The sequence below is a fragment of the Peromyscus eremicus genome, chromosome 3, assembly GCF_949786415.1.
Source record: "Peromyscus eremicus chromosome 3, PerEre_H2_v1, whole genome shotgun sequence".
Taxonomy (NCBI): domain Eukaryota; kingdom Metazoa; phylum Chordata; class Mammalia; order Rodentia; family Cricetidae; genus Peromyscus; species Peromyscus eremicus.
In genome coordinates this window covers 145,483,247-145,507,906 of record NC_081418.1, presented here as the reverse complement: position 1 = coordinate 145,507,906, position 24,660 = coordinate 145,483,247, and the positions used below count along the sequence as shown (strand labels likewise).

General features: G+C 46.8%; 1 protein-coding gene across 1 annotated transcript in view; it reads left to right on the top strand.

The window, feature by feature from the left end:
- Nucleotides 1-24,660, top strand: part of Eps8 (epidermal growth factor receptor pathway substrate 8) — a 77,363-nt gene that overhangs the window by 14,069 nt on the left and 38,634 nt on the right. The window contains exons 3-10 of the mRNA XM_059258726.1: nt 334-401; nt 1,362-1,523; nt 1,646-1,795; nt 6,173-6,255; nt 6,788-6,924; nt 11,030-11,103; nt 13,141-13,267; nt 24,300-24,388. Coding sequence (XP_059114709.1) covers nt 334-401; nt 1,362-1,523; nt 1,646-1,795; nt 6,173-6,255; nt 6,788-6,924; nt 11,030-11,103; nt 13,141-13,267; nt 24,300-24,388 — 890 coding nt within the window. The remainder of the gene's footprint in view (nt 1-333; nt 402-1,361; nt 1,524-1,645; nt 1,796-6,172; nt 6,256-6,787; nt 6,925-11,029; nt 11,104-13,140; nt 13,268-24,299; nt 24,389-24,660) is intronic.

Here is a 24,660-nt window from a genome sequence, read left to right as displayed (position 1 = left end):
TCCTGCATTTATGTGCATATATTCTCACAAGCGTACCTGCATATACATAATTAAAAAAAAAAACTTTAAAACCTAGGACATTTATAATCTTAACATTTGGAACTCTGAAGATTTAAATTGGGCCCAAGGGCTGATGCGTATTGTTAGTCTTTCTCGTGACCTTGGGATGGCCTGTGAATAATGAGTGTTTTCAGACACAGGGCACAATGGGGACTTGTCAGCTACTGTAGTCATATGTGAGACAGACTAGCTTCAGAGGTGCCATGTGACTCCAACATATGAACGCAAGCCTATTAGTAGCTCAATAATGGCTTTTCCAAACTTCCCTTCCAGAGCAAAGGAAAAACTATGCCCGAGACAGCGTCAGCAGTGTTTCAGATGTGTCCCAGTACCGAGTGGAGGTGAGAAACTTTGCTCTTGCCAATATGTAGGATGACTCTCAAGGGGCAGAAATATGGGAGAAAAATCAGAAATCGGTTTCAATTCATCGAATAGGATGTATTTTAGGTTGTATGGATCTTTCCTTTAGGTTTTTTTTTAACTGAGATGTTACATGTAAAACTACTGTGAAAGTTTTTGTTCTAGTTTCATAATAAATATGCTGAAATCACAACCGCTATTCATTGGCCATTACCAGCCCAGTTAAAACAAGAGAAAGGCTTCCATTGAAATTAAGCTTTGATACATTGAGTAGCTTAGTTTTATCTAATGTCATTATTAGCTCTTATTAAATGCTAGTTTCTTTTTAGTTTTGAAGATATTTGCTCTTAATTGGAATCAAACAACCCCAGTTTATAGCTGAAGATATGTAAGCTGGGGCACATTTTTAAATTGCTGTTTTCTGTTTTCTGCTTGTCTCAAGCATGCTTCATTAAATCTAACAGGAAAGTGGTTGCAAGAGAGGGCGGACTTGGCAGTGGTTACAAAGCAGAGCCACAGCTCCTGCCCAGGGGTAGGTGTCTAGGATGTAGCCAGCACTGGGAATGTTGCTATTAGGCAACATCTAAATAGCTCTCTGCGTAAGGTGGGGATCATTAGTTTAAGGAGAATGCTGTTTATGTGTTTTTATTGCTAAGAGTTTGTTTTTATGACGGATGCCATTGTGGCTCCATGTGACTCGGCATGAAACAGATTTAGAGATCTTACAAGTCAAGACATTATTTTCTGTGTTCACCAAGCCCCACTCAACTCCATCCTCTCAGTAGAGTGACTGAAGTTGTAGCATGCTGTGTTCATCGTTTGATTCCCTGCAAACTGAATTCTATTAGGCAAATTCTTCTTCTTTTTGGACAACATGTACAGAGAAGAGTTTATTTGTGTCTTAGGAGTTTTTCTCTTCTCTCTTCTCTTGCTGACCACAGCACCTGACCACCTTTGTGCTGGACCGGAAAGATGCTATGATAACTGTCGATGATGGAATAAGGAAGTTGAAGCTGCTTGATGCCAAGGGCAAAGTGTGGACGCAAGATATGATTCTCCAAGTGGACGACCGAGCTGTGAGTCTGATTGACTTAGAATCCAAGGCAAGTGTGTGAAGCTTACGTTATTTTATTCTTCAAGAATGTAAATCAACACAGATTTTTGGAGCATGAGTGGGAGCTTGACACTATCAAATATTTATGTTTTGGGTTTTTTTTTTATATAGAATGAATTGGAGAATTTTCCTTTAAACACAATCCAGCATTGCCAAGCTGTGGTGCATTCATGCAGCTATGATTCCATTCTTGCCTTGGTGTGCAAAGAACCAACCCAGAACAAGCCAGATCTTCATCTCTTCCAGTGTGACGAAGTTAAGGTAATAGAGTGATTCAACCTCCCTGCTATTTGTGTGTGTGCACGCGCGTGTGCGCGTACCCAGAGAGTCCAGAAGAGAGTGTCAGATCCCCAGGAACTGGGATTATAAGCCTTTGTGAGCTGCCTGATATGGGTGCTAGGTGCCCAATTCCCATCCTCTGCAAGAGCAGCAGGTGCTGGTTACTGCTGGGGCATCTTTCAGGTCCCAGCTCATTCCTAACCCTCTTATGCAACATTCTGCCAGTTTCAAGTGACCCATCTTGGTCATACAACTATTAGATGCTAGGACTTAAGATTCTGAGAATGTGGTAAGGAAAACAAGTACCTAAACGTCTTCCTTAATTTTCCACTCAGTTCATCAAAAGAGGAAATCTGATTACTACTGTTTTTAAAAACTCAAGTATGTGGCATGATGGCTCATACTTGTTATTCTACCACTCAGGAGGGTGAGGCAGGAGGATTGTGGTAAGTCAGAGGCCAGCTTGGCCTTCAGAGTGAGACCCTGTCTCAAATTGTCAAACATAGATATGTATTGTTTATTTCTGTTTACAAAGTATTAGATCTTGCATTAAATTTTCATCAGGGACCTTGGACATATAATTAAAATTCAGTTGTAAAAATTATATTGGATACATATACAGTAAATGATTATATTACAAATCTATTTTGTTCTTCACTAACCTCAGAGCTTGTATTCTTTCTATAAGATACTTAAAATGTCCCATAGTATTGATTTAAAATTTGCCATTTAGGGGTTGGGGATTTAGCTCAGTGGTAGAGCACTTGCCTAGCAAGCACAAGGCCCTGGGTTCGGTCCTCAGCTCTGAAAAAAAAAAATTGCCATTTAATTATGTGACTTGAAAAATTGCTCAGGATTTGTAATCCCTAAGTGAAGTGAGAAATAGTTGAGCCTAGTTACCAATAATAATAGGCTAGAGCCCCCAAAATTTATATTTAGTGTATGCTATAATTTCCAGGTGATTGTAATTTGTGATGCTTTATTAAACCTTAGAATTTGACTTCAACATTTGATATCTTTATTTCATGAGTGAGTTTCTCTAAAAGAAAAATCATCTTTGGTTGATTGGCACCTGTTTCTGTCCTGTTCCTCTGATAAAACACTGACCAAAGTCAGCGTAAGAGAAGAAGGGGCTTATTTGGGTTTATAGTTCCAGAGGGACAGGAGTCCATCATGGTTGGTGGTGTTGGTTGTGTTTTACTCTTTGAGCTCTTTGACTCTTTTGGGGGCCCACCACCCAGCTCCCAAATAATCAAACACTTAAGAATGCAACTTAAAGGAATGCAACACTTCTTTGTATCATTAAACAAATGTTGCACAGCATAAACAAAGTAACACACCTTCAAATAATATTCCACAACAGTGGGTTGGCATGGCAGCACATAACCAGTATTACCAGTAGCAGGAGCAAGAAGCAGAGAGAGAGAGCCAACCGGAAGTGCTCAAAGACTTTTAATCTCAAAACTCGCCCCCAGTGACCTGCTTCCTACAGCAAGGCTGCACAGCCTAATTACCAAGCAGCACCATGGACTGGACATCCAGTGTTCTAATGTTGGAAATTCAAAGGACAATTAACTATTCAAGCCACCACAGTGCCTTCTCAGAGCAGTGGTTTATTTGTAACTTTTCTCTTGTAGAGAACTTGTAGACTAGTGCAAAGAAACACTTGGTCTCTTCAGCATGCCTTTGGCATTAAACCATGGCATATGAAGACTGTCTTTAACAGTATATTTTGCAACTTTTTCTAATTTTAACTTATTCCATAGATGGTCATAAAAATGTTACTTGATAGGAACTGTGTCATTTAAGTAACTTGTAGTTTGATGTTCAACAACTTTTTATGTACTGTAGTGCTTTTGGAATCCGTGAATTATTGTAATGATTTTGAGGATCTAGATACTTTAAAGCAAAAATGTTGAGGTGAATATTTTGCTCCAAAACAGAACAAAATTTTATCAATAATTTTTATTTCTTTAGTGTTTATATTTATTTATTTATTGAGGAGGGGTATCACATATGGAGGTCAGAGGACAACTTGTAGGAATTGGTTGTTTCCTTCCACCGTGTGAGTTCCAGGGATTGAATTCAGGTTGTCAGGCTTGGCAACAAGTGCCCTTACCCACTGAGCCATCTTGCTGGCCTAATTCAGAGGAGATGGATATCTGTATATCTATATCTATCCTATGTTAGTTACTGTCCTGAGTTCTGGACTTCACATCTAAGATGAAAGGCTTTCCTTTTCTATGGGGTTGTGATAATGATGGCTCAACATGGATTTTGGACCATCCTCTGTTCTCACCAAAGCTCATACGCACTTAACTGATGAAACCCACTCACTCACTAATGTCACTCTCCCTCCATGATGCATGCTTTCCTTGTGGATTCAAAATACAAGTACCTTGGTATGTGGAGTAATTAGTTTGTGTGTGGAACATCTTGTGATAACACTTTTTGAGTTAAAATTTTTATGATGGGATACCACATGGTACATCTGCCTCCTTTAGGATGGTAACATTGTTCATAGAAGTTCAAGGTTCTAGACACCCCCAGTTTTAATCCTCCATACACTGGAGCCTTTGACCTCATGTTGGACATCTTGTTGGAACCCAACTGTTCTAAGGAAATGACACAGGGTTCATTCCAATGTCATCTCATTGTCAACGTGATTCAGGCCAGGCATTTCACCTCATTTTCCTTAGACTATTAAGTATAAAGGAGACTAAACAAGGGTTGGGGAGATGGTGCAGTAGATGAAGTGCTTGATGCACAAGTCTGAGAACCAAAGTTTGACCCCCAGAACCCATGTTAAACCAGCTGTGGCAGTGGGCACCTCCCGGGAGACGGGAGACAGAGACAGAATTTCTCCAAGCTTGCGGCCAGCTGGCCCAGCTTATGGAGTGGAGATCAACAAGGGGTCCTGCCTCAAGCAAGGTACAAGATGAGGATGTCAGTAAAGGAGAGCCACGAGAGTCTGTTTAAGGAGTATCAGGGATTTATTAAGATATGCAGTGGGGGAAAGCCATTGGCGGAACGAATTCCCACAGCGGACATCACCTGAGGTTGGCCTATCACTTCCACATGTGTACCACTGTGCAAGTGCATGCGTGTGCACAGACACACACACACACACACACACACACACACACACACACACACACACACACCCTTCCTCCCTCCCCCCTTCAAATAGACTAGATGATCTTGAAGATTCCCATCAGTTCTAAATTTTACACTCATCAGTGCTTACTGTTAAAGAGTATGTGACTCATGTATCTGAGAAAAATGTACATAATTACAGAGAACAAGTAAGCACAAAAATAGTAGATGAATACATGTGCAACAACCTCATATACCGTGATAATTACCGGCTACAAATAAATTTCATAACCAAGCAAAATTAACACCTAAACTACAAGCCTAGCATGGGTTCCCAAGAAAATCTAATCATTGGTGTTGTTGGAAGAACGTTGGAAAAGCTTGTGGTGACAGATAGATAATTTTTACCTGAAATGGAAAAATACAGTGGTTATCAAAATCTCAACAATCTAGAGTTGAGATTCAGCCTATGCATGGAGAGCTGTGTGAGCTTTCCGTCACTGTGGCCAAACACCCAAGCTGAAAAACTTAGAAAGAGGGAAGGTCTGTCTTCCTTGTGGTTTCAGGGACTTCAGTCCATGGTTATTTGGTACATTGCTTTGGGGCCTGTGGTGGAAAAGTCTGTGGTAGCAGAAAGTATGTGGTAGAATTGCTGTTCACTTCATGGAAAGCAGGAAGTGAAAAGAGAGAGACAGGAAGTAGCCTGTAATCCCGATATCCTCTTTAAGGGCACATCCCAATGACTTCTCTTCCTTCCACTCTCAACTGAAGGCTGGTAACCAGGCCTTCAACATGTGGATCTCCAGGGATACTGCAGACCCAAAACATATGAGTAGGTTTGCCTTAAGCTCAGAGTGTCTGTGTTGGGACTGCTGATTGTTTTGGTGAGTTAACAGCTGCCCCTGGGGAGGGAGAAGAAGGAGAGGACCCACCAGCCATGCACGCCTTTACCTACCTCCATCCTTCCTAACAGAGCAGAGACACTCACCCATGTCCCCTGTGCATTTGCCTTTTTATATTGGGCTCTTGGATATGAACCTTTAAAGGGAATCCAGACTTCGATTAACCTTAAAAATCAGTCTCTGAATCCGTCATTATAAAATTCACCACTAATAGCCAGAGTCATATTTTTAAGGCAGCTGTTAAAAAAAAAAGTTATATCAAGATACTTACTGATGCAAACAGTAGATATAAATCTTTTTCTTCCTGTTTCAATCTTCATGTCAAAACTTAGACAAGCCCACAACTCGCCTCTCTTTCCAGGCCAACCTCATTAGTGAGGATATTGAGAGTGCGATCAGCGACAGTAAGGGCGGGAAACAGAAGAGGCGGCCGGAGGCCCTGAGGTAAGAGCGTGGACGGAAATCCGTGGATGGGGTTGGATATGTCTACTTTATTCCTCCTGAAGGTTTACAGAAATTGCTTTCCATAGAGGAGAATTATTCTGTTTTCTAAATTACAGCCTTTAGTCTTGACTCGTTGCTCTCTCTGGCTCGTCAGTCTGCGTGTGTCCCTTCCTGTTTCCTCATGTGTCACCTGTCTCCCACACAGCTTCTCATGCACGTGGAGATGTCCCAGACAGAAAAGATGTATGTTGTTTTAGGAGATGACCCGGGGTTGCCCCATGTATAAACATGTGCTCATAGACTTTTCAAATCTCATGTGACCTAGAGGAAAAATTCAGTATGGTTTCCCATGGAATTTGAATTTTTCTGTATTCCTGGGTCTCGGGAATTTATGAGCAGCCACAGTGGAGTTGGTTGGGAATCCTTATTTCCTTGACAGTTACTCCTGAGGATGAAGGGCAAATCCCACCAATTGAGAGAACTACCGTTACAAAAAGAGATTGTAAAAGCCCAATTTGTTTCTCATCTTTAGGATGATTGCCAACGCAGAGCCCGGCATCCCCCCTCCTCCCAGGGCTCCTGCCCCTGCACCTCCAGGGACTGTCACACAGGTGGACGTTAGAAGCCGAGTGGCAGCTTGGTCTGCCTGGGCAGCTGACCAGGGTGACTGTAAGTATCCAGAGCTAACCCTAATGAGGATCCACTTTGGGTGGTGATGTCATTCATTCTTCCAAATTCTCACGTTGATTTGTTGGTTAAAGTTAGTTTTAAGGAATTAAATCTTAGACATTAGAGAGTTAAGCTTGACTGCTGTTAAGGTTATTATCCCTGAGAATTCATGCCAGCCCCTTAATAGATAGTCTGTTAGGTTACAGTTATTTCTTTAATACCAAGAGAGGAAGTTACACTTGACTCACAATGACACACATGATAATAGAATATATACCAAAGAGAAGCCCATTGGGGTTTTTCTTTTCTAAAATATTTTACTGCAGAATCTTTCTATTCATTGGACAGCTCTTATGTATTGATAGAAGGGTGTCAGTATAGACAGGGAAAAAGGAGCTGGCCCTGACTAATCTTGTCATGTGGGCCCTATGGCTTTGCCGTTGTGTTACGTTGACAGTGCTTGCAAAAACAATTACAGCCTACCACTAAGTAAAACTTGAAAAGTGTATTTAGTGTGTGTGTGTGTGTGTGTGTGTGTGTGTGTGTGTGTGTGTGCAAGCATGCCACCCTCTGGTACTTCTTAAATTATTTATCCTTTATCCAACCATGTATTATTCCATTGAATAATTGATAGCCAGCAACATAAGTCATTTGCCAAGATGAGTTACATTAGACTGTGAATATTTTTACTATTTTTTTGTTTGATAGATTCTTTGTACATTTATGTAAGAAATTTTAGTTATTCAATCCCTAGTCCTCCTCATCTTCCTCCCACTCTCACTGAAACCCTCCTTCCCAACAGTCCCTTCCTACTTGCGTGTCGGTTTTTTGCATGTGGCCACTGAATTTAGTTAGAGTTTCTTGGCTGAGCACGGGTGGGGACTTCTTTACTGGGGCAAGGGAAGCTTATCAGTGGCTACACCACTGGAGAAAAGGACACCCCCTCTCCCCCAACCACTAACTAGCAGTAGTCACTCAAGAGGGTGGACCTCATGCGAGCCCCCACATCCCGGTGATGACTGTCTTATGAAGGTAACAGTAGCCGCAGTGAGCTCATGAGCATGTCAGCTGTGCCGTGTCCAGAAGACATCTTTGTGCTACCCATCTTTCTGTCCTCTGGCTCACATGTTCTTTCCACCCCTTTGATAATGTTTCCTGAGACTTGGGGGAACCCATACAGCTATTCCACTTAGAGACGAGCATTTCCACCATTGCTTGTTCTTGGTTCTTTGGCCAGTTTATATTTCTGCATGGGCCACCACATGCTGCAGAAGAAGCTTCTCCAATGAAGGCTTAGTACACCACTCATCCGTGAGTGTAAACATGAATATTTAGAAAGCAGTTTGATAATACAACCATTTAGCAAAACAATAGTAGTATGCTCTACACCAGGGCCTGTGACCTCCCCAGCCATGGGCTCTTGACTGGCTTTACAGAACCAAGCACGTGTTCCCATCTGTGGAGCAGGCCTCCCTCCTATCCAAGCAGAAAGTGGCTGATGACTCCTGTAATGTCCATGGCACTATTGCACTAGATGACACATTGTGCCTCGATGGTCATTGTAGCTCATAGATTCACAGCTAGGCAAGACTGTTGTGAACTATTCTTCCCCAACAGTCTGCGTGGCACCTTCTGGAACTATACATGTTATAGGTAGGGAAGAAGCTTACAGCTTGATTTCTCCATGGCTAGACTGAAGTGTGCAATGTCTTTCATAATAGGTAGACTTTTAATCTTGTGGGTCAAAAAATGAGACCTGAAACAAGACCTGGATCTCTCTACCCGTATTACCATGGGAGAACATCCTCTCATGCTTCAGCCTCATCTGTAAAGTGGGCATAATGATTCATAGGTTTCTGTGACTCCAAAAGCAAGTGATACAGTAATCGTATCCAGCAGAGGAATGTAAACATCATTGTTATATTAGCAACTTCTGCTTTAGGAATTACATAGGTTTCTACCAATCCTCTTTGTATTTAACCTGGTTTTTGAAAGACTGGGATTGGTAATGATCTGTGCTTGTTGTGGACTTAAGGTGGTTTTTGCTGGTGTTATTTTTGTGGAAAGGGGTCTGGATAGTTGTTTTGTTGTGTGTGTGTATGTGTGTGTGTGTGTATGTGCATGTGAGAAAGAGAGAGGTGTCAAAATTGTCTTGACATGAAGAGAAGACAAGTTAAAGACATTCTGAATAGAGTTGTAGGAACGTGTATGAAACCTAATATAATTTTTCAATAAAAGAATTCATACACAGGTATTTTTGAGCTCTCATTAGATTTTGTGTAAAGTATTCCTGGCCTTGTCATCTGTTAAAATTACAAAAAAATGAGGTTCAAATTCTGGCTTACTGCTTGTCCAAACAGAACTCAAGATGTGGTATACAGAGTTCTGTGTGAGTGCCAGAGAACCTTATTGGGAATCCCTTGAAGGAGGTTCTCCCTGCAATTTCTCAAGGTTTTTTTCAGCTCTGACTGTTGCCTCTTAGAACTCAGAGGTGGAGTAACCCTGTCTTCCTTCCAAAAGTGAGTTCACCAGTATGGTGGCCATGGTGCCTAAGTCCCCAAAATGTTTTGGAAACAAGTAACCTCTGCTCATTTTGTCCCCAGATGATGATATCCCTCTTCTTCTTCATTTGAGACATAGTCTTCCTGTGGAGCCCTGGATGCCAGGGCGAGGGGCAGGGAGGGAGGGTGTCACTATGTAGCTTTGGCCAGCCTTGAACTCATTTCATACCTGCCTCAGCTTCCAGAGTGCTGGGATTGCAGGCAAGAGCCCCTACACTCAACCCTCTTTGGAGTTCCTAATGATTATGTGTCATGTTCAGTTCCTGCCTTCCATGGTACACTGTACCAAGCAAGCAGCAGCCCTGAGTAAGATAGCAGCTAACAGGCAAGCTTTGCTACACACAGACTAAGGAGCTTGAATAATTGTATCTAATAATGCAGTTTCATATGGCCTGGGGATTCCTTTTTCTTTTTGCACATACTCCATGTCTAGGCAATGCTAGCATAGAGGCAGCATTGCGATTCCGAGTTTCCAGTATGTTTTGCCAGTTCTCTGCATTAAACCTCGTGAGTCACGATGATGTATCATGCGCTCTATCTCCACTCCTGTGATCTGTTGCTCCTGTCCCAGCCATATGCCTTTGAATGTAATGCACTCTGAAGTACTTATGCCAGCTGTCGACGTTTCCATAGTGCCAACTGACTCACCTCAGAAAGGAGGCTGTGATGGAGATCTCATGGTTAAACATGCACATCTGAGCTGCCTTAACATTCTGAATGCTTTTGAGAAATGTATTCTTGATTTTGCAAATTCCTGAAGGTATTTATTTCAAGGCATATGATTTAAGATCAATGAACCAAATGTTGTGGGTTTTATGCTTAGTTACAAGAATTGAGACATCACTGTACTCTCGGAACTGCAAAGCCTTTCTTGTAGTCACGAGGTTGGGATGTGGAGGCACTAGCAGCCCTATGTGAAGATGGCTCAGTTGGAGATTGATACTCAAGCTCGACCTTTGGCGTTTACATGCATGCACACACACACACACACACACACACACACACACACACACACGTGCACGGGCACACCCTCCAAGCACACACATGCATGCAACCACACATGCACAGGCACACCCCTCCAAGCATCTGTGGGCACGCGCGCGCGCACGCGCACACACACACACACACAAACACACACACTTGAAGCTAGCAGCCCTATTGCGTTGGAACTTATTTCATTACTATTCATTACTATTTCACAAGAGATGCTTAAATGCTGGCTTGTGTCTTCTGTCAATACTAGAGTGCTGAGTCAGGGCTGGCTTTATTGAGAGCTGAAATAGGGAAGAGGGGGAAGAGAGGCGGTGTAACAGCTGAATGAATCTTATATGGGTGGGCAGGCCAATCCCCTAGCTTTTCCCAATTCTCCTGGTAACTGTAGCAAGGACGTAGCAGCATGGGCCACTAGTATCATTTTGACTTGTTTATTCCAGAGAGACTCCCTTGCAACTGGAATTCTTTTCTCATCATTTTCCCATCTTCATTTCTATGTTGGCACTGTTTTAGCAAATATGGGAAGTCTAACAATTCTCCTTCCCTTTTAGTTGAGAAACCCCGGCAGTATCACGAGCAAGAAGAGACTCCTGAGATGGTGGCAGCCCGGATTGACAGGGATGTGGTGAGTACAGCCCTCTGTGTGAGTTCATCAGCCCTCTGTCCTGTAAAGAGAGGGATTTAACAAAATTGGTTTGCAGAAATTATATTTTTGCTTCTTGGCAATAATTATGTCCTTTGAAGTTTTCCTTGACCGCTTTCCCTTCCCTCCTAATGTTTAGCTAGACGTGACCCCCTGTAGAATACTAGACTTAACCAGTTCACAAAGGAAATGAACCTGAATTAGCAAAGTCTGGGGCTGGTGTGCTTTTTCCTGTTTTCACAGTCTGTGATTCATAGTTGAGGTATCCTTTTAATGTTCTTTTGGTTTATTAAGACATTGACGGCTGGGGAGATGGCTCCGTGGCTAAAGTGCTTGTGGTGCAAGCTTGTGGACCGGAGTTCAGATCTCTAGAGTCGACATGAACATCTGATGGGCATGGGAGCCTGTGGCTGATGGGCGTGGGAGCCTGTGGCTGATGGGCGTGGGAGCCTGTGGCTAGCTAGCAAGAGCAGCCGTTATAGGTGCAAGTTCTGGGTATCACTGAGCAGCTTTACCTCATTGAAGGTGGAACAGGAATAGGGCACTGGGTCTCTACATGTACACCTGTGTGCAGTGGACACCTATGTGCATGCATGCAGAACCCACATGTACCTGTTCACATATGTGCCCACTCACATGCAAATGTGCATACACACACACATGCATACCACATACACACATGAAAATGGAAAATGAAGAAAAACATATTTTAGAATACATTGAAGAAAAAGCTAAGTGATAATTTTAAGGTATAAACATGTAAATATTAATGTTTTATAAAGAGTAATATATTTATTTTTATTTCTTCATAACAATTAACTTGAAGTATGGATGTCCATTATATTACAAATAAGTTGTTTATTTACCTTTTAAACTATACATGTTCCCAGATTCTTTTGAAAAATCACTGAAAGGAATCTGACATTCAGATTAATTTAATTTTTGAAAAATTTTCATTACTAACCATGTGTATGTGTAGGTGTCTGCGGAGGTCAGGTGTGTGTGTTTGTGTGTGTGTAGGTGCCTGCAGAGGTCAGGTGTGTGTGTTTGTGTGTGTGCAGGTGCCTACAAAGGTCAGATGTGTGTGTTTGTGTGTGTGTAGGTGCCTGCAGAGGTCAGATGTGTGTGTTTGTGTGTGTGCAGGTGCCTGCAGAGGTCAGGTGTGTGTGTTTGCATGTGTGTGTGGGTGCCTGCAGAGGTCAGGTGTGTGTGTTTGCATGTGTGCATAGGTGCCTGCACAAGTTAGAAGACAGCATCATATCTCCTAGAGCTAGAGTCACTGGTGGTTGCGAGCTGCCCTGTGTGAATGCTGGGAACCGAACTCTGGTCTTCCGCAAGAGCAGAATGCACTCTTTACCGCCAAGCCATCTTTCTATCCACCCCTAGAATTTAATTTTTATATCACACTATGTTATACTTAAATGTTTATCAAACTAATTTATAGTCTTTTAACATGAAGAATCCTTTATTTCAGACTAGAATAAGCTGACTGAAATATAAAAGATGATTGAAACTGTCTCGTGTGCTTTTGTTGATTAATTCTCTGGGGATCAGTCGTCTTGACACCACTTGTTGTAATGGGCTATGTGTTTTTAGGTTCTCTCAGCATTCTGTAATAGGTAGGAAGTAACTTCGTCACAGCCTTAATGGGGCAGTTATTTGCAAAACAAAAATGCCCTGTGTTCTCCTAACAAAAAGTTTCTCTGAGGACCACCCCCAGTTTTGTGTGGGCAACATGGTGAGAAAATCAGAGCAATTTAAAGTAATTAATAATCCGATTACATGCTGTGAATGCTTCCCTGATAGCATTGAAAAATGGGCAAAATTATGCTTTAGAAAGGCATAGAGGTAGGACTTCAGGTAGATATATGTTTTCTTAGAACTAGTGATTGGCTTGATGGGGGGTGCTCATTTTCTTTCCTCATTCACTGTCTCTCCTTTTCTAACTAGCATCATGCAGCTAGAGCAAAATTAGTGTTTTCTCTGTTTTATATCTTGTTCTATTATTTCTAATTCCAGCAAATCTTAAACCATATTTTGGATGACATTGAGTTTTTCATCACAAAACTCCAAAAAGCAGCTGAAGCATTTTCTGAGCTTTCTAAAAGGAAGAAAAGCAAGAAAAGTAAAAGGAAAGGACCTGGAGGTAAGCGGGCTTCCTTGCTCTAGGGCTATTAGACCTAGGGCTGAGTGGGGCTTCCTCAGTCTAAGGCTATCAGACCCAAGGGGTCTTGGCCTTCCTTATTCTAAGGCTATCAGACCCACTGGGAGAGTGGGTCTTCTTTATCCTAAGGCTATCAGACCCATGGAGAGTGGGTCTTCTTTATTCTAAGGCTATCAGACCCATGGAGAGTGGCTTCCTTACTCTAAGGCTATCAGACCCATGGGGGAGTGCGCCTTCCTTATTCTAAGGCTATCAGACCCATGGGGGAGTGCACCTTCCTTATTCTAAGGCTATCAGACCCATGGGGGAGTGCGCCTTCCTTATTCTAAGGCTATCAGACCCATGAGGGAGTGCGCCTTCCTTATTCTAAGGCTATCAGACCCATGGAGAGTGGGTCTTCTTTATTCTAAGGCTATCAGACCCATGGGGGAGTGCGCCTTCCTTATTCTAAGGCTATCAGACCCATGGAGAGTGGGTCTTCTTTATTCTAAGGCTATCAGACCCATGGAGAGTGGCTTCCTTACTCTAAGGCTATCAGACCCATGGGGGAGTGCGCCTTCCTTATTCTAAGGCTATCAGACCCATGGGGGAGTGCGCCTTCCTTATTCTAAGGCTATCAGACCCATGGGGGAGTGCGCCTTCCTTATTCTAAGGCTATCAGACCGGTTGGGAGAGTGGGTCTTCTTTATTCTAAGGCTATCAGACCCATGGAGAGTGGCTTCCTTACTCTAAGGCTATCAGACCCATGGGGGAGTGTGCCTTCCTTATTCTAAGGCTATCAGACCCATGGGGGAGTGCACCTTCCTTATTCTAAGGCTATCAGACCCATGGGGGAGTGCGCCTTCCTTATTCTAAGGCTATCAGACCCATGAGGGAGTGCGCCTTCCTTATTCTAAGGCTATCAGACCCATGGAGAGTGGGTCTTCTTTATTCTAAGGCTATCAGACCCATGGGGGAGTGCGCCTTCCTTATTCTAAGGCTATCAGACCCATGGAGAGTGGGTCTTCTTTATTCTAAGGCTATCAGACCCATGGAGAGTGGCTTCCTTACTCTAAGGCTATCAGACCCATGGGGGAGTGCGCCTTCCTTATTCTAAGGCTATCAGACCCATGGGGGAGTGCGCCTTCCTTATTCTAAGGCTATCAGACCCATGGGGGAGTGCGCCTTCCTTATTCTAAGGCTATCAGACCGGTTGGGAGAGTGGGTCTTCTTTATTCTAAGGCTATCAGACACATGGAGAGTGGGCCTTCCTTATTCTAAGGCTATCAGACCCATGGGGGAGTGCGCCTTCCTTATTCTAAGGCTATCAGACCCATGGGGGAGTGCGCCTTCCTTATTCTAAGGCTATCAGACCCATGGGGGAGTGCGCCTTCCTTATTCTAAGGCTATCAGACCCATGGGGGAGTGCGCCTTCCTTATTCTAAGGCTATCAGACCCATGGGGGAGTGCGCCTTCCTTATTCTAAGGCTATCAGACCCATGGAGAGTGGGTCTTCTTTATTCTAAGGCTATCAGACCCATGGAGAGTGGGTCTTCTTTATTCTAAGGCTATCAGACCCATGGAGAGTGGGCCTTCCTTACTCTAAGGCTATCAGACCCATGGAGAGTAGGCCTTCCACACTGTAGGGCTATCAGACCCATGGAGAGTGGGCCTTCCACACTGTAGGGCTATCAGACCCATGGAGAGTGGGCCTTCCACACTGTAGGGCTATCAGACCCATGGAGAGTGGGCCTTCCACACTGTAGGGCTATCAGACCCATGGAGAGTGGGCCTTCCTTACTCTAAGGCTATCAGACCCATGGAGAGTGGGTCTTCCACACTGTAGGGCTATCAGACCCATGGAGAGTGGGCCTTCCACACTGTAGGGCTATCAGACCCATGGAGAGTGGGCCTTCCACACTGTAGGGCTATCAGACCCATGGAGAGTAGGCCTTCCACACTGTAGGGCTATCAGACCCATGGAGAGTGGGCCTTCCACACTGTAGGGCTATCAGACACATGGAGAGTGGGCCTTCCACACTGTAGGGCTATCAGACCCATGGAGAGTGGGCCTTCCACACTGTAGGGCTATCAGACCCATGGAGAGTGGGCCTTCCACACTGTAGGGCTATCAGACCCATGGAGAGTAGGCCTTCCACACTGTAGGGCTATCAGACCCATGGAGAGTGGGCCTTCCACACTGTAGGGCTATCAGACACATGGAGAGTAGGCCTTCCACACTGTAGGGCTATCAGACCCATGGAGAGTGGGCCTTCCACACTGTAGGGCTATCAGACCCATGGAGAGTAGGCCTTCCACACTGTAGGGCTATCAGACCCATGGAGAGTGGGCCTTCCACACTGTAGGGCTATCAGACCCATGGAGAGTGGGCCTTCCACACTGTAGGGCTATCAGACCCATGGAGAGTGGGCCTTCCACACTGTAGGGCTATCAGACACATGGAGAGTAGGCCTTCCACACTGTAGGGCTATCAGACCCATGGAGAGTGGGCCTTCCACACTGTAGGGCTATCAGACCCATGGAGAGTAGGCCTTCCACACTGTAGGGCTATCAGACCCATGGAGAGTGGGCCTTCCACACTGTAGGGCTATCAGACACATGGAGAGTAGGCCTTCCACACTGTAGGGCTATCAGACCCATGGAGAGTGGGCCTTCCACACTGTAGGGCTATCAGACCCATGGAGAGTGGGCCTTCCACACTGTAGGGCTATCAGACCCATGGAGAGTGGGCCTTCCACACTGTAGGGCTATCAGACCCATGGAGAGTGGGCCTTCCACACTGTAGGGCTATCAGACCCATGGAGAGTAGGCCTTCCACACTGTAGGGCTATCAGACCCATGGAGAGTGGGCCTTCCACACTGTAGGGCTATCAGACCCATGGAGAGTGGGCCTTCCACACTGTAGGGCTATCAGACCCATGGAGAGTGGGCCTTCCACACTGTAGGGCTATCAGACCCATGGAGAGTGGGCCTTCCACACTGTAGGGCTATCAGACCCATGGAGAGTGGGCCTTCCACACTGTAGGGCTATCAGACCCATGGAGAGTGGGCCTTCCACACTGTAAGGCTATCAGACCCATGGAGAGTGGGCCTTCCACACTGTAGGGCTATCAGACCCATGGAGAGTGGGCCTTCCACACTGTAGGGCTATCAGACCCATGGAGAGTAGGCCTTCCACACTGTAGGGCTATCAGACCCATGGAGAGTGGGCCTTCCACACTGTAGGGCTATCAGACCCATGGAGAGTAGGCCTTCCACACTGTAGGGCTATCAGACACATGGAGAGTGGGCCTTCCACACTGTAGGGCTATCAGACCCATGGAGAGTGGGCCTTCCACACTGTAGGGCTATCAGACCCATGGAGAGTGGGCCTTCCTTACTCTAAGGCTATCAGACCCATGGAGAGTGGGCCTTCCACACTGTAGGGCTATCAGACCCATGGAGAGTGGGCCTTCCTTACTCTAAGGCTATCAGACCCATGGAGAGTGGGCCTTCCACACTGTAGGGCTATCAGACCCATGGAGAGTGGGCCTTCCACACTGTAGGGCTATCAGACCCATGGAGAGTGGGCCTTCCACACTGTAGGGCTATCAGACCCATGGAGAGTGGGCCTTCCACACTGTAGGGCTATCAGACCCATGGAGAGTGGGCCTTCCACACTGTAAGGCTATCAGACCCATGGAGAGTGGGCCTTCCACACTGTAAGGCTATCAGACCCATGGAGAGTGGGCCTTCCACACTGTAGGGCTATCAGACCCATGGAGAGTGGGCCTTCCACACTGTAGGGCTATCAGACCCATGGAGAGTGGGCCTTCCACACTGTAGGGCTATCAGACCCATGGAGAGTAGGCCTTCCACACTGTAGGGCTATCAGACCCATGGAGAGTGGGCCTTCCACACTGTAGGGCTATCAGACCCATGGAGAGTGGGCCTTCCACACTGTAGGGCTATCAGACCCATGGAGAGTAGGCCTTCCACACTGTAGGGCTATCAGACCCATGGAGAGTGGGCCTTCCACACTGTAGGGCTATCAGACCCATGGAGAGTGGGCCTTCCACACTGTAGGGCTATCAGACCCATGGAGAGTGGGCCTTCCACACTGTAGGGCTATCAGACCCATGGAGAGTGGGTCTTCCACACTGTAGGGCTATCAGACCCATGGAGAGTGGGCCTTCCACACTGTAGGGCTATCAGACCCATGGAGAGTGGGCCTTCCACACTGTAGGGCTATCAGACCCATGGAGAGTAGGCCTTCCACACTGTAGGGCTATCAGACCCATGGAGAGTGGGCCTTCCACACTGTAGGGCTATCAGACCCATGGAGAGTGGGCCTTCCACACTGTAGGGCTATCAGACCCATGGAGAGTGGGCCTTCCACACTGTAGGGCTATCAGACCCATGGAGAGTGGGCCTTCCACACTGTAGGGCTATCAGACCCATGGAGAGTGGGCCTTCCACACTGTAGGGCTATCAGACCCATGGAGAGTAGGCCTTCCACACTGTAGGGCTATCAGACCCATGGAGAGTAGGCCTTCCACACTGTAGGGCTATCAGACCCATGGAGAGTAGGCCTTCCACACTGTAGGGCTATCAGACCCATGGAGAGTGGGTCTTCCACACTGTAGGGCTATCAGACCCATGGAGAGTAGGCCTTCCACACTGTAGGGCTATCAGACCCATGGAGAGTAGGTCTTCCACACTGTAGGGCTATCAGACCCATGGAGAGTGGGCCTTCCACACTGTAGGGCTATCAGACCCATGGAGAGTGGGCCTTCCACACTGTAGGGCTATCAGACCCATGGAGAGTGGGCCTTCCACACTGTAGGGCTATCAGACCCATGGAGAGTGGGCCTTCCACACTGTAGGGCTATCAGACCCATGGAGAGTGGGCCTTCCACACTGTAGGGCTATCAGACCCATGGAGAGTAGGCCTTCCACACTGTAGGGCTATCAGACCCATGGAGAGTGGGCCTTCCACACTGTAGGGCTATCAGACCCATGGAGAGTGGGCCTTCCACACTGTAGGGCTATCAGACCCATGGAGAGTGGGCCTTCCACACTGTAGGGCTATCAGACCCATGGAGAGTGGGCCTTCCACACTGTAGGGCTATCAGACCCATGGAGAGTGGGCCTTCCACACTGTAGGGCTATCAGACCCATGGAGAGTGGGCCTTCCACACTGTAAGGCTATCAGACCCATGGAGAGTGGGCCTTCCACACTGTAGGGCTATCAGACCCATGGAGAGTGGGCCTTCCACACTGTAGGGCTATCAGACCCATGGAGAGTAGGCCTTCCACACTGTAGGGCTATCAGACCCATGGAGAGTGGGCCTTCCACACTGTAGGGCTATCAGACCCATGGAGAGTAGGCCTTCCACACTGTAGGGCTATCAGACACATGGAGAGTGGGCCTTCCACACTGTAGGGCTATCAGACCCATGGAGAGTGGGCCTTCCACACTGTAGGGCTATCAGACCCATGGAGAGTGGGCCTTCCTTACTCTAAGGCTATCAGACCCATGGAGAGTGGGCCTTCCACACTGTAGGGCTATCAGACCCATGGAGAGTGGGCCTTCCTTACTCTAAGGCTATCAGACCCATGGAGAGTGGGCCTTCCACACTGTAGGGCTATCAGACCCATGGAGAGTGGGCCTTCCACACTGTAGGGCTATCAGACCCATGGAGAGTGGGCCTTCCACACTGTAGGGCTATCAGACCCATGGAGAGTGGGCCTTCCACACTGTAGGGCTATCAGACCCATGGAGAGTGGGCCTTCCACACTGTAAGGCTATCAGACCCATGGAGAGTGGGCCTTCCACACTGTAAGGCTATCAGACCCATGGAGAGTGGGCCTTCCACACTGTAGGGCTATCAGACCCATGGAGAGTGGGCCTTCCACACTGTAGGGCTATCAGACCCATGGAGAGTGGGCCTTCCACACTGTAGGGCTATCAGACCCATGGAGAGTAGGCCTTCCACACTGTAGGGCTATCAGACCCATGGAGAGTGGGCCTTCCACACTGTAGGGCTATCAGACCCATGGAGAGTGGGCCTTCCACACTGTAGGGCTATCAGACCCATGGAGAGTAGGCCTTCCACACTGTAGGGCTATCAGACCCATGGAGAGTGGGCCTTCCACACTGTAGGGCTATCAGACCCATGGAGAGTGGGCCTTCCACACTGTAGGGCTATCAGACCCATGGAGAGTGGGCCTTCCACACTGTAGGGCTATCAGACCCATGGAGAGTGGGTCTTCCACACTGTAGGGCTATCAGACCCATGGAGAGTGGGCCTTCCACACTGTAGGGCTATCAGACCCATGGAGAGTGGGCCTTCCACACTGTAGGGCTATCAGACCCATGGAGAGTAGGCCTTCCACACTGTAGGGCTATCAGACCCATGGAGAGTGGGCCTTCCACACTGTAGGGCTATCAGACCCATGGAGAGTGGGCCTTCCACACTGTAGGGCTATCAGACCCATGGAGAGTGGGCCTTCCACACTGTAGGGCTATCAGACCCATGGAGAGTGGGCCTTCCACACTGTAGGGCTATCAGACCCATGGAGAGTGGGCCTTCCACACTGTAGGGCTATCAGACCCATGGAGAGTAGGCCTTCCACACTGTAGGGCTATCAGACCCATGGAGAGTAGGCCTTCCACACTGTAGGGCTATCAGACCCATGGAGAGTAGGCCTTCCACACTGTAGGGCTATCAGACCCATGGAGAGTGGGTCTTCCACACTGTAGGGCTATCAGACCCATGGAGAGTAGGCCTTCCACACTGTAGGGCTATCAGACCCATGGAGAGTAGGTCTTCCACACTGTAGGGCTATCAGACCCATGGAGAGTGGGCCTTCCACACTGTAGGGCTATCAGACCCATGGAGAGTGGGCCTTCCACACTGTAGGGCTATCAGACCCATGGAGAGTGGGCCTTCCACACTGTAGGGCTATCAGACCCATGGAGAGTGGGCCTTCCACACTGTAGGGCTATCAGACCCATGGAGAGTGGGCCTTCCACACTGTAGGGCTATCAGACCCATGGAGAGTGGGCCTTCCACACTGTAAGGCTATCAGACCCATGGAGAGTGGGCCTTCCACACTGTAGGGCTATCAGACCCATGGAGAGTGGGCCTTCCACACTGTAGGGCTATCAGACCCATGGAGAGTGGGCCTTCCACACTGTAAGGCTATCAGACCCATGGAGAGTGGGCCTTCCACACTGTAGGGCTATCAGACCCATGGAGAGTGGGCCTTCCACACTGTAGGGCTATCAGACCCATGGAGAGTAGGCCTTCCACACTGTAGGGCTATCAGACCCATGGAGAGTGGGCCTTCCACACTGTAGGGCTATCAGACCCATGGAGAGTAGGCCTTCCACACTGTAGGGCTATCAGACACATGGAGAGTGGGCCTTCCACACTGTAGGGCTATCAGACCCATGGAGAGTGGGCCTTCCACACTGTAGGGCTATCAGACCCATGGAGAGTGGGCCTTCCTTACTCTAAGGCTATCAGACCCATGGAGAGTGGGCCTTCCACACTGTAGGGCTATCAGACCCATGGAGAGTGGGCCTTCCTTACTCTAAGGCTATCAGACCCATGGAGAGTGGGCCTTCCACACTGTAGGGCTATCAGACCCATGGAGAGTGGGCCTTCCACACTGTAAGGCTATCAGACCCATGGAGAGTGGGCCTTCCACACTGTAAGGCTATCAGACCCATGGAGAGTGGGCCTTCCACACTGTAAGGCTATCAGACCCATGGAGAGTGGGCCTTCCACACTGTAAGGCTATCAGACCCATGGAGAGTGGGCCTTCCACACTGTAGGGCTATCAGACCCATGGAGAGTAGGCCTTCCACACTGTAGGGCTATCAGACCCATGGAGAGTGGGCCTTCCACACTGTAGGGCTATCAGACCCATGGAGAGTGGGCCTTCCACACTGTAGGGCTATCAGACCCATGGAGAGTGGGCCTTCCACACTGTAGGGCTATCAGACCCATGGAGAGTGGGCCTTCCACACTGTAGGGCTATCAGACCCATGGAGAGTGGGCCTTCCACACTGTAGGGCTATCAGACCCATGGAGAGTGGGCCTTCCACACTGTAGGGCTATCAGACCCATGGAGAGTAGGCCTTCCACACTGTAGGGCTATCAGACCCATGGAGAGTAGGCCTTCCACACTGTAGGGCTATCAGACCCATGGAGAGTGGGCCTTCCACACTGTAGGGCTATCAGACCCATGGAGAGTGGGCCTTCCACACTGTAGGGCTATCAGACCCATGGAGAGTGGGCCTTCCACACTGTAGGGCTATCAGACCCATGGAGAGTGGGCCTTCCACACTGTAGGGCTATCAGACCCATGGAGAGTGGGCCTTCCACACTGTAGGGCTATCAGACCCATGGAGAGTGGGCCTTCCACACTGTAGGGCTATCAGACCCATGGAGAGTGTGCCTTCCACACTGTAGGGCTATCAGACCCATGGAGAGTGGGTCTTCCACACTGTAGGGCTATCAGACCCATGGAGAGTGGGCCTTCCACACTGTAGGGCTATCAGACCCATGGAGAGTGGGCCTTCCACACTGTAGGGCTATCAGACCCATGGAGAGTGGGCCTTCCACACTGTAGGGCTATCAGACCCATGGAGAGTGGGCCTTCCACACTGTAGGGCTATCAGACCCATGGAGAGTGGGCCTTCCACACTGTAAGGCTATCAGACCCATGGAGAGTGGGCCTTCCACACTGTAGGGCTATCAGACCCATGGAGAGTGGGCCTTCCACACTGTAGGGCTATCAGACCCATGGAGAGTGGGCCTTCCACACTGTAGGGCTATCAGAACTTCAGGGCTGAGGAGCTGGGGTCCTAGTAAACAGCTCCAATGCGCTGATCTTGGACCAGGGCCCTGTAGTTTTAGCCCGACCAGGGGTTCGAGAGCAGAGGGAAGAGCTCATGTTAGTTTCAAGCTGGCTGCACTTTTAAGTCACAGTGACTCTGAGGTCAGGTGGTTGTCACCCACCTGTGGTTTTCACCAGTAGTTATAAAGTTGGTGTCTGCTCATAACATTGTTCTTTTACGTAGAGTTCTTTTGTTGTAAATATGGAACTTTTTTAACATTAAAACTGATTTTTCTAATGAAAATATTTTAAAATACCAATGGATTTGAACCTGTTATCACAGAACCACCAACAGTTCGTTCACATTCAAAGCTGCATAGAAGCTGTTGAAGAGCCAGTGTTTGAAATGTCTTAAAAAAAACTGGGCCTGGAATTCTATCATTCAGGAAGCTGATGCAGGAGGATTATTCTTAGTTCCAGGACAACCTGGATATAGAGTAAGAGGTTATCTCAAACTGGCTGGAAATGTTTAAAAGTTTACTGTAAGGGTAGTGTTTCTATTTCCTCTGGCAAATGGCACAAATTGAATAAAGAAAAGAAAATCTAGTGCATGTCTCACTCATCACAGCTGACTTCAAGTCTTCCTGCAGTTCCTAGCTGTGTAGTAAGAGTGGGCAGCCTTCAGTGTTGTCCTGGGTGTAGAGACGTGGACATTCCTCTGCACGTATTCTGAAACGAAGCCTCCTCCTCTGATTTCTTAATAGAGTAGCTGTCCTCCAGGTTACCAGGTTCAGAAGCAGACTCCATGTCTTCTTTCTTCAGCAGACTGCTATTTTTGACTTGTTTTCTGTAGATGAACTTTCTCATCAGGACCACCGGCTCACAAATAACAACACGGAGACTTATTATTAATAATGAATGCTTGGTCTTAGCTTAGGCTTGTTCCCAACTAGATCTTATAACTTAAATTAACCCATATTTTTTAATCTGTGTTCTGGCATGTGTTTTGTTTCCTCATCTCTCTGTACTGCTCATGCTGCTTTCTCCAATTCTGGCTGGTGACTCTGCCTTTTTTCTTCCCAGGGCTCTCTCTGTCCAGAAGTCCTGCCTATACCTCCTGCCTAGCTATTGGCTGTTCAGCTTTTTATTACACCAATCACAGCAATACATTTTTACACAGTGTACAGGATTATTTTCCCCAATTTCATCTATATGCATTCTTTTCATTCTCATAATCGGCATCCAGTTGAAACTGTCATCCTTTTTGACCCAGCTTAAAAGCAGTTTTCAACCCTCTAGTGTTCTGTCCTTTAGGGAGAATCTGATCAATCGCTGAGACAGGGTCTCACAGAGCTAGCCTCAAAGTTGCTATGAAATTGAGGGTGACCTGGAACTCCCGATCTTTCTGGCTCCCCTTCTCCCGTAGTAGGGTTACAGGTATGCCACAGCCAATGGGATTCCCTCCTTAGAATTCCAAGTTGGAGTCTGTCCCAAAGCACACATAGTTCTGTGGACTGTTGATTAAAATGTCACTTCTTACCTTGACATTCAAAGTCACCCACAGTCTGAGCAGAGTCTTCCTCTCCATCCTCACGTTTCTCTGGATTCATGTTGCTTGTTTTGTGTCCATGCAATTTCTCTTTTACTCCATACAGTGTTGTAATCCTCTCATGTTATTTCCACAAACTACCCGGGGTGAGGGTGACTGGGGCGGGAGGTGCGCAGAGCTTTTCAGATCCCATCTTAAAAGTTACTTGAAAGAACTTTCCAGTATTCACGGTCCCCGTTTCCCAACCAGGACAGTCTCCTGCCCTAGCACTCAGTCACTCCACCTGTTACTCTTCTGATTCATTTCCTCTGTTATTTTTCAGGGCCATTAAGAGCAGGGCTTGTCACTTACTCAATTTTATAGTCTTTATAATGATGACATGAGTTCCTGGAACATAGGAAGGCTTCAAGTCATATTTCTAAAATTGAGTCACTGGGAGTGCCTAAGGGTAGAGGAATCCATTTAAATTTAAGATCTTCTTAATTTATTGGAATAAGAGATGTTGTAGAGTGAAGGTCCACATCTGGCATAATCTTCTAGCTGTGGACACAAATGTGGATTTCTTTTTTTCATTTAATAAACTTTCTTGTGACTCTGTTCTCATCTGCCCTCTGCTGGTTTTTATTTCCTCAGAGGGTGTTTTGACGCTGAGGGCGAAACCCCCACCTCCTGATGAATTTGTTGACTGTTTCCAGAAGTTTAAACATGGATTCAACCTTCTGGTAGGTGGGCTTTATTTGTGTATAATTAGAAGAAACAGATGGAAAAGATCAAAGACTAGCCAGAATGTTCCTGGAAATTAAATTAAGAGATACAGTTGTCCCTGCAGATTTGTGGGTGTGTGCTTTGATTGGCCTTTAATTATAACATCTGATTGCAAGGCATGCGTGTCGAAGAGACACGATTAGCTGAAAAGCAATGCCTAGGTTTCTTAGCTGAGAGGCAATGCCTGGGTTTCTTAGCTGAGAGGCAATGCCTGGGTTTCTTAGCTGAA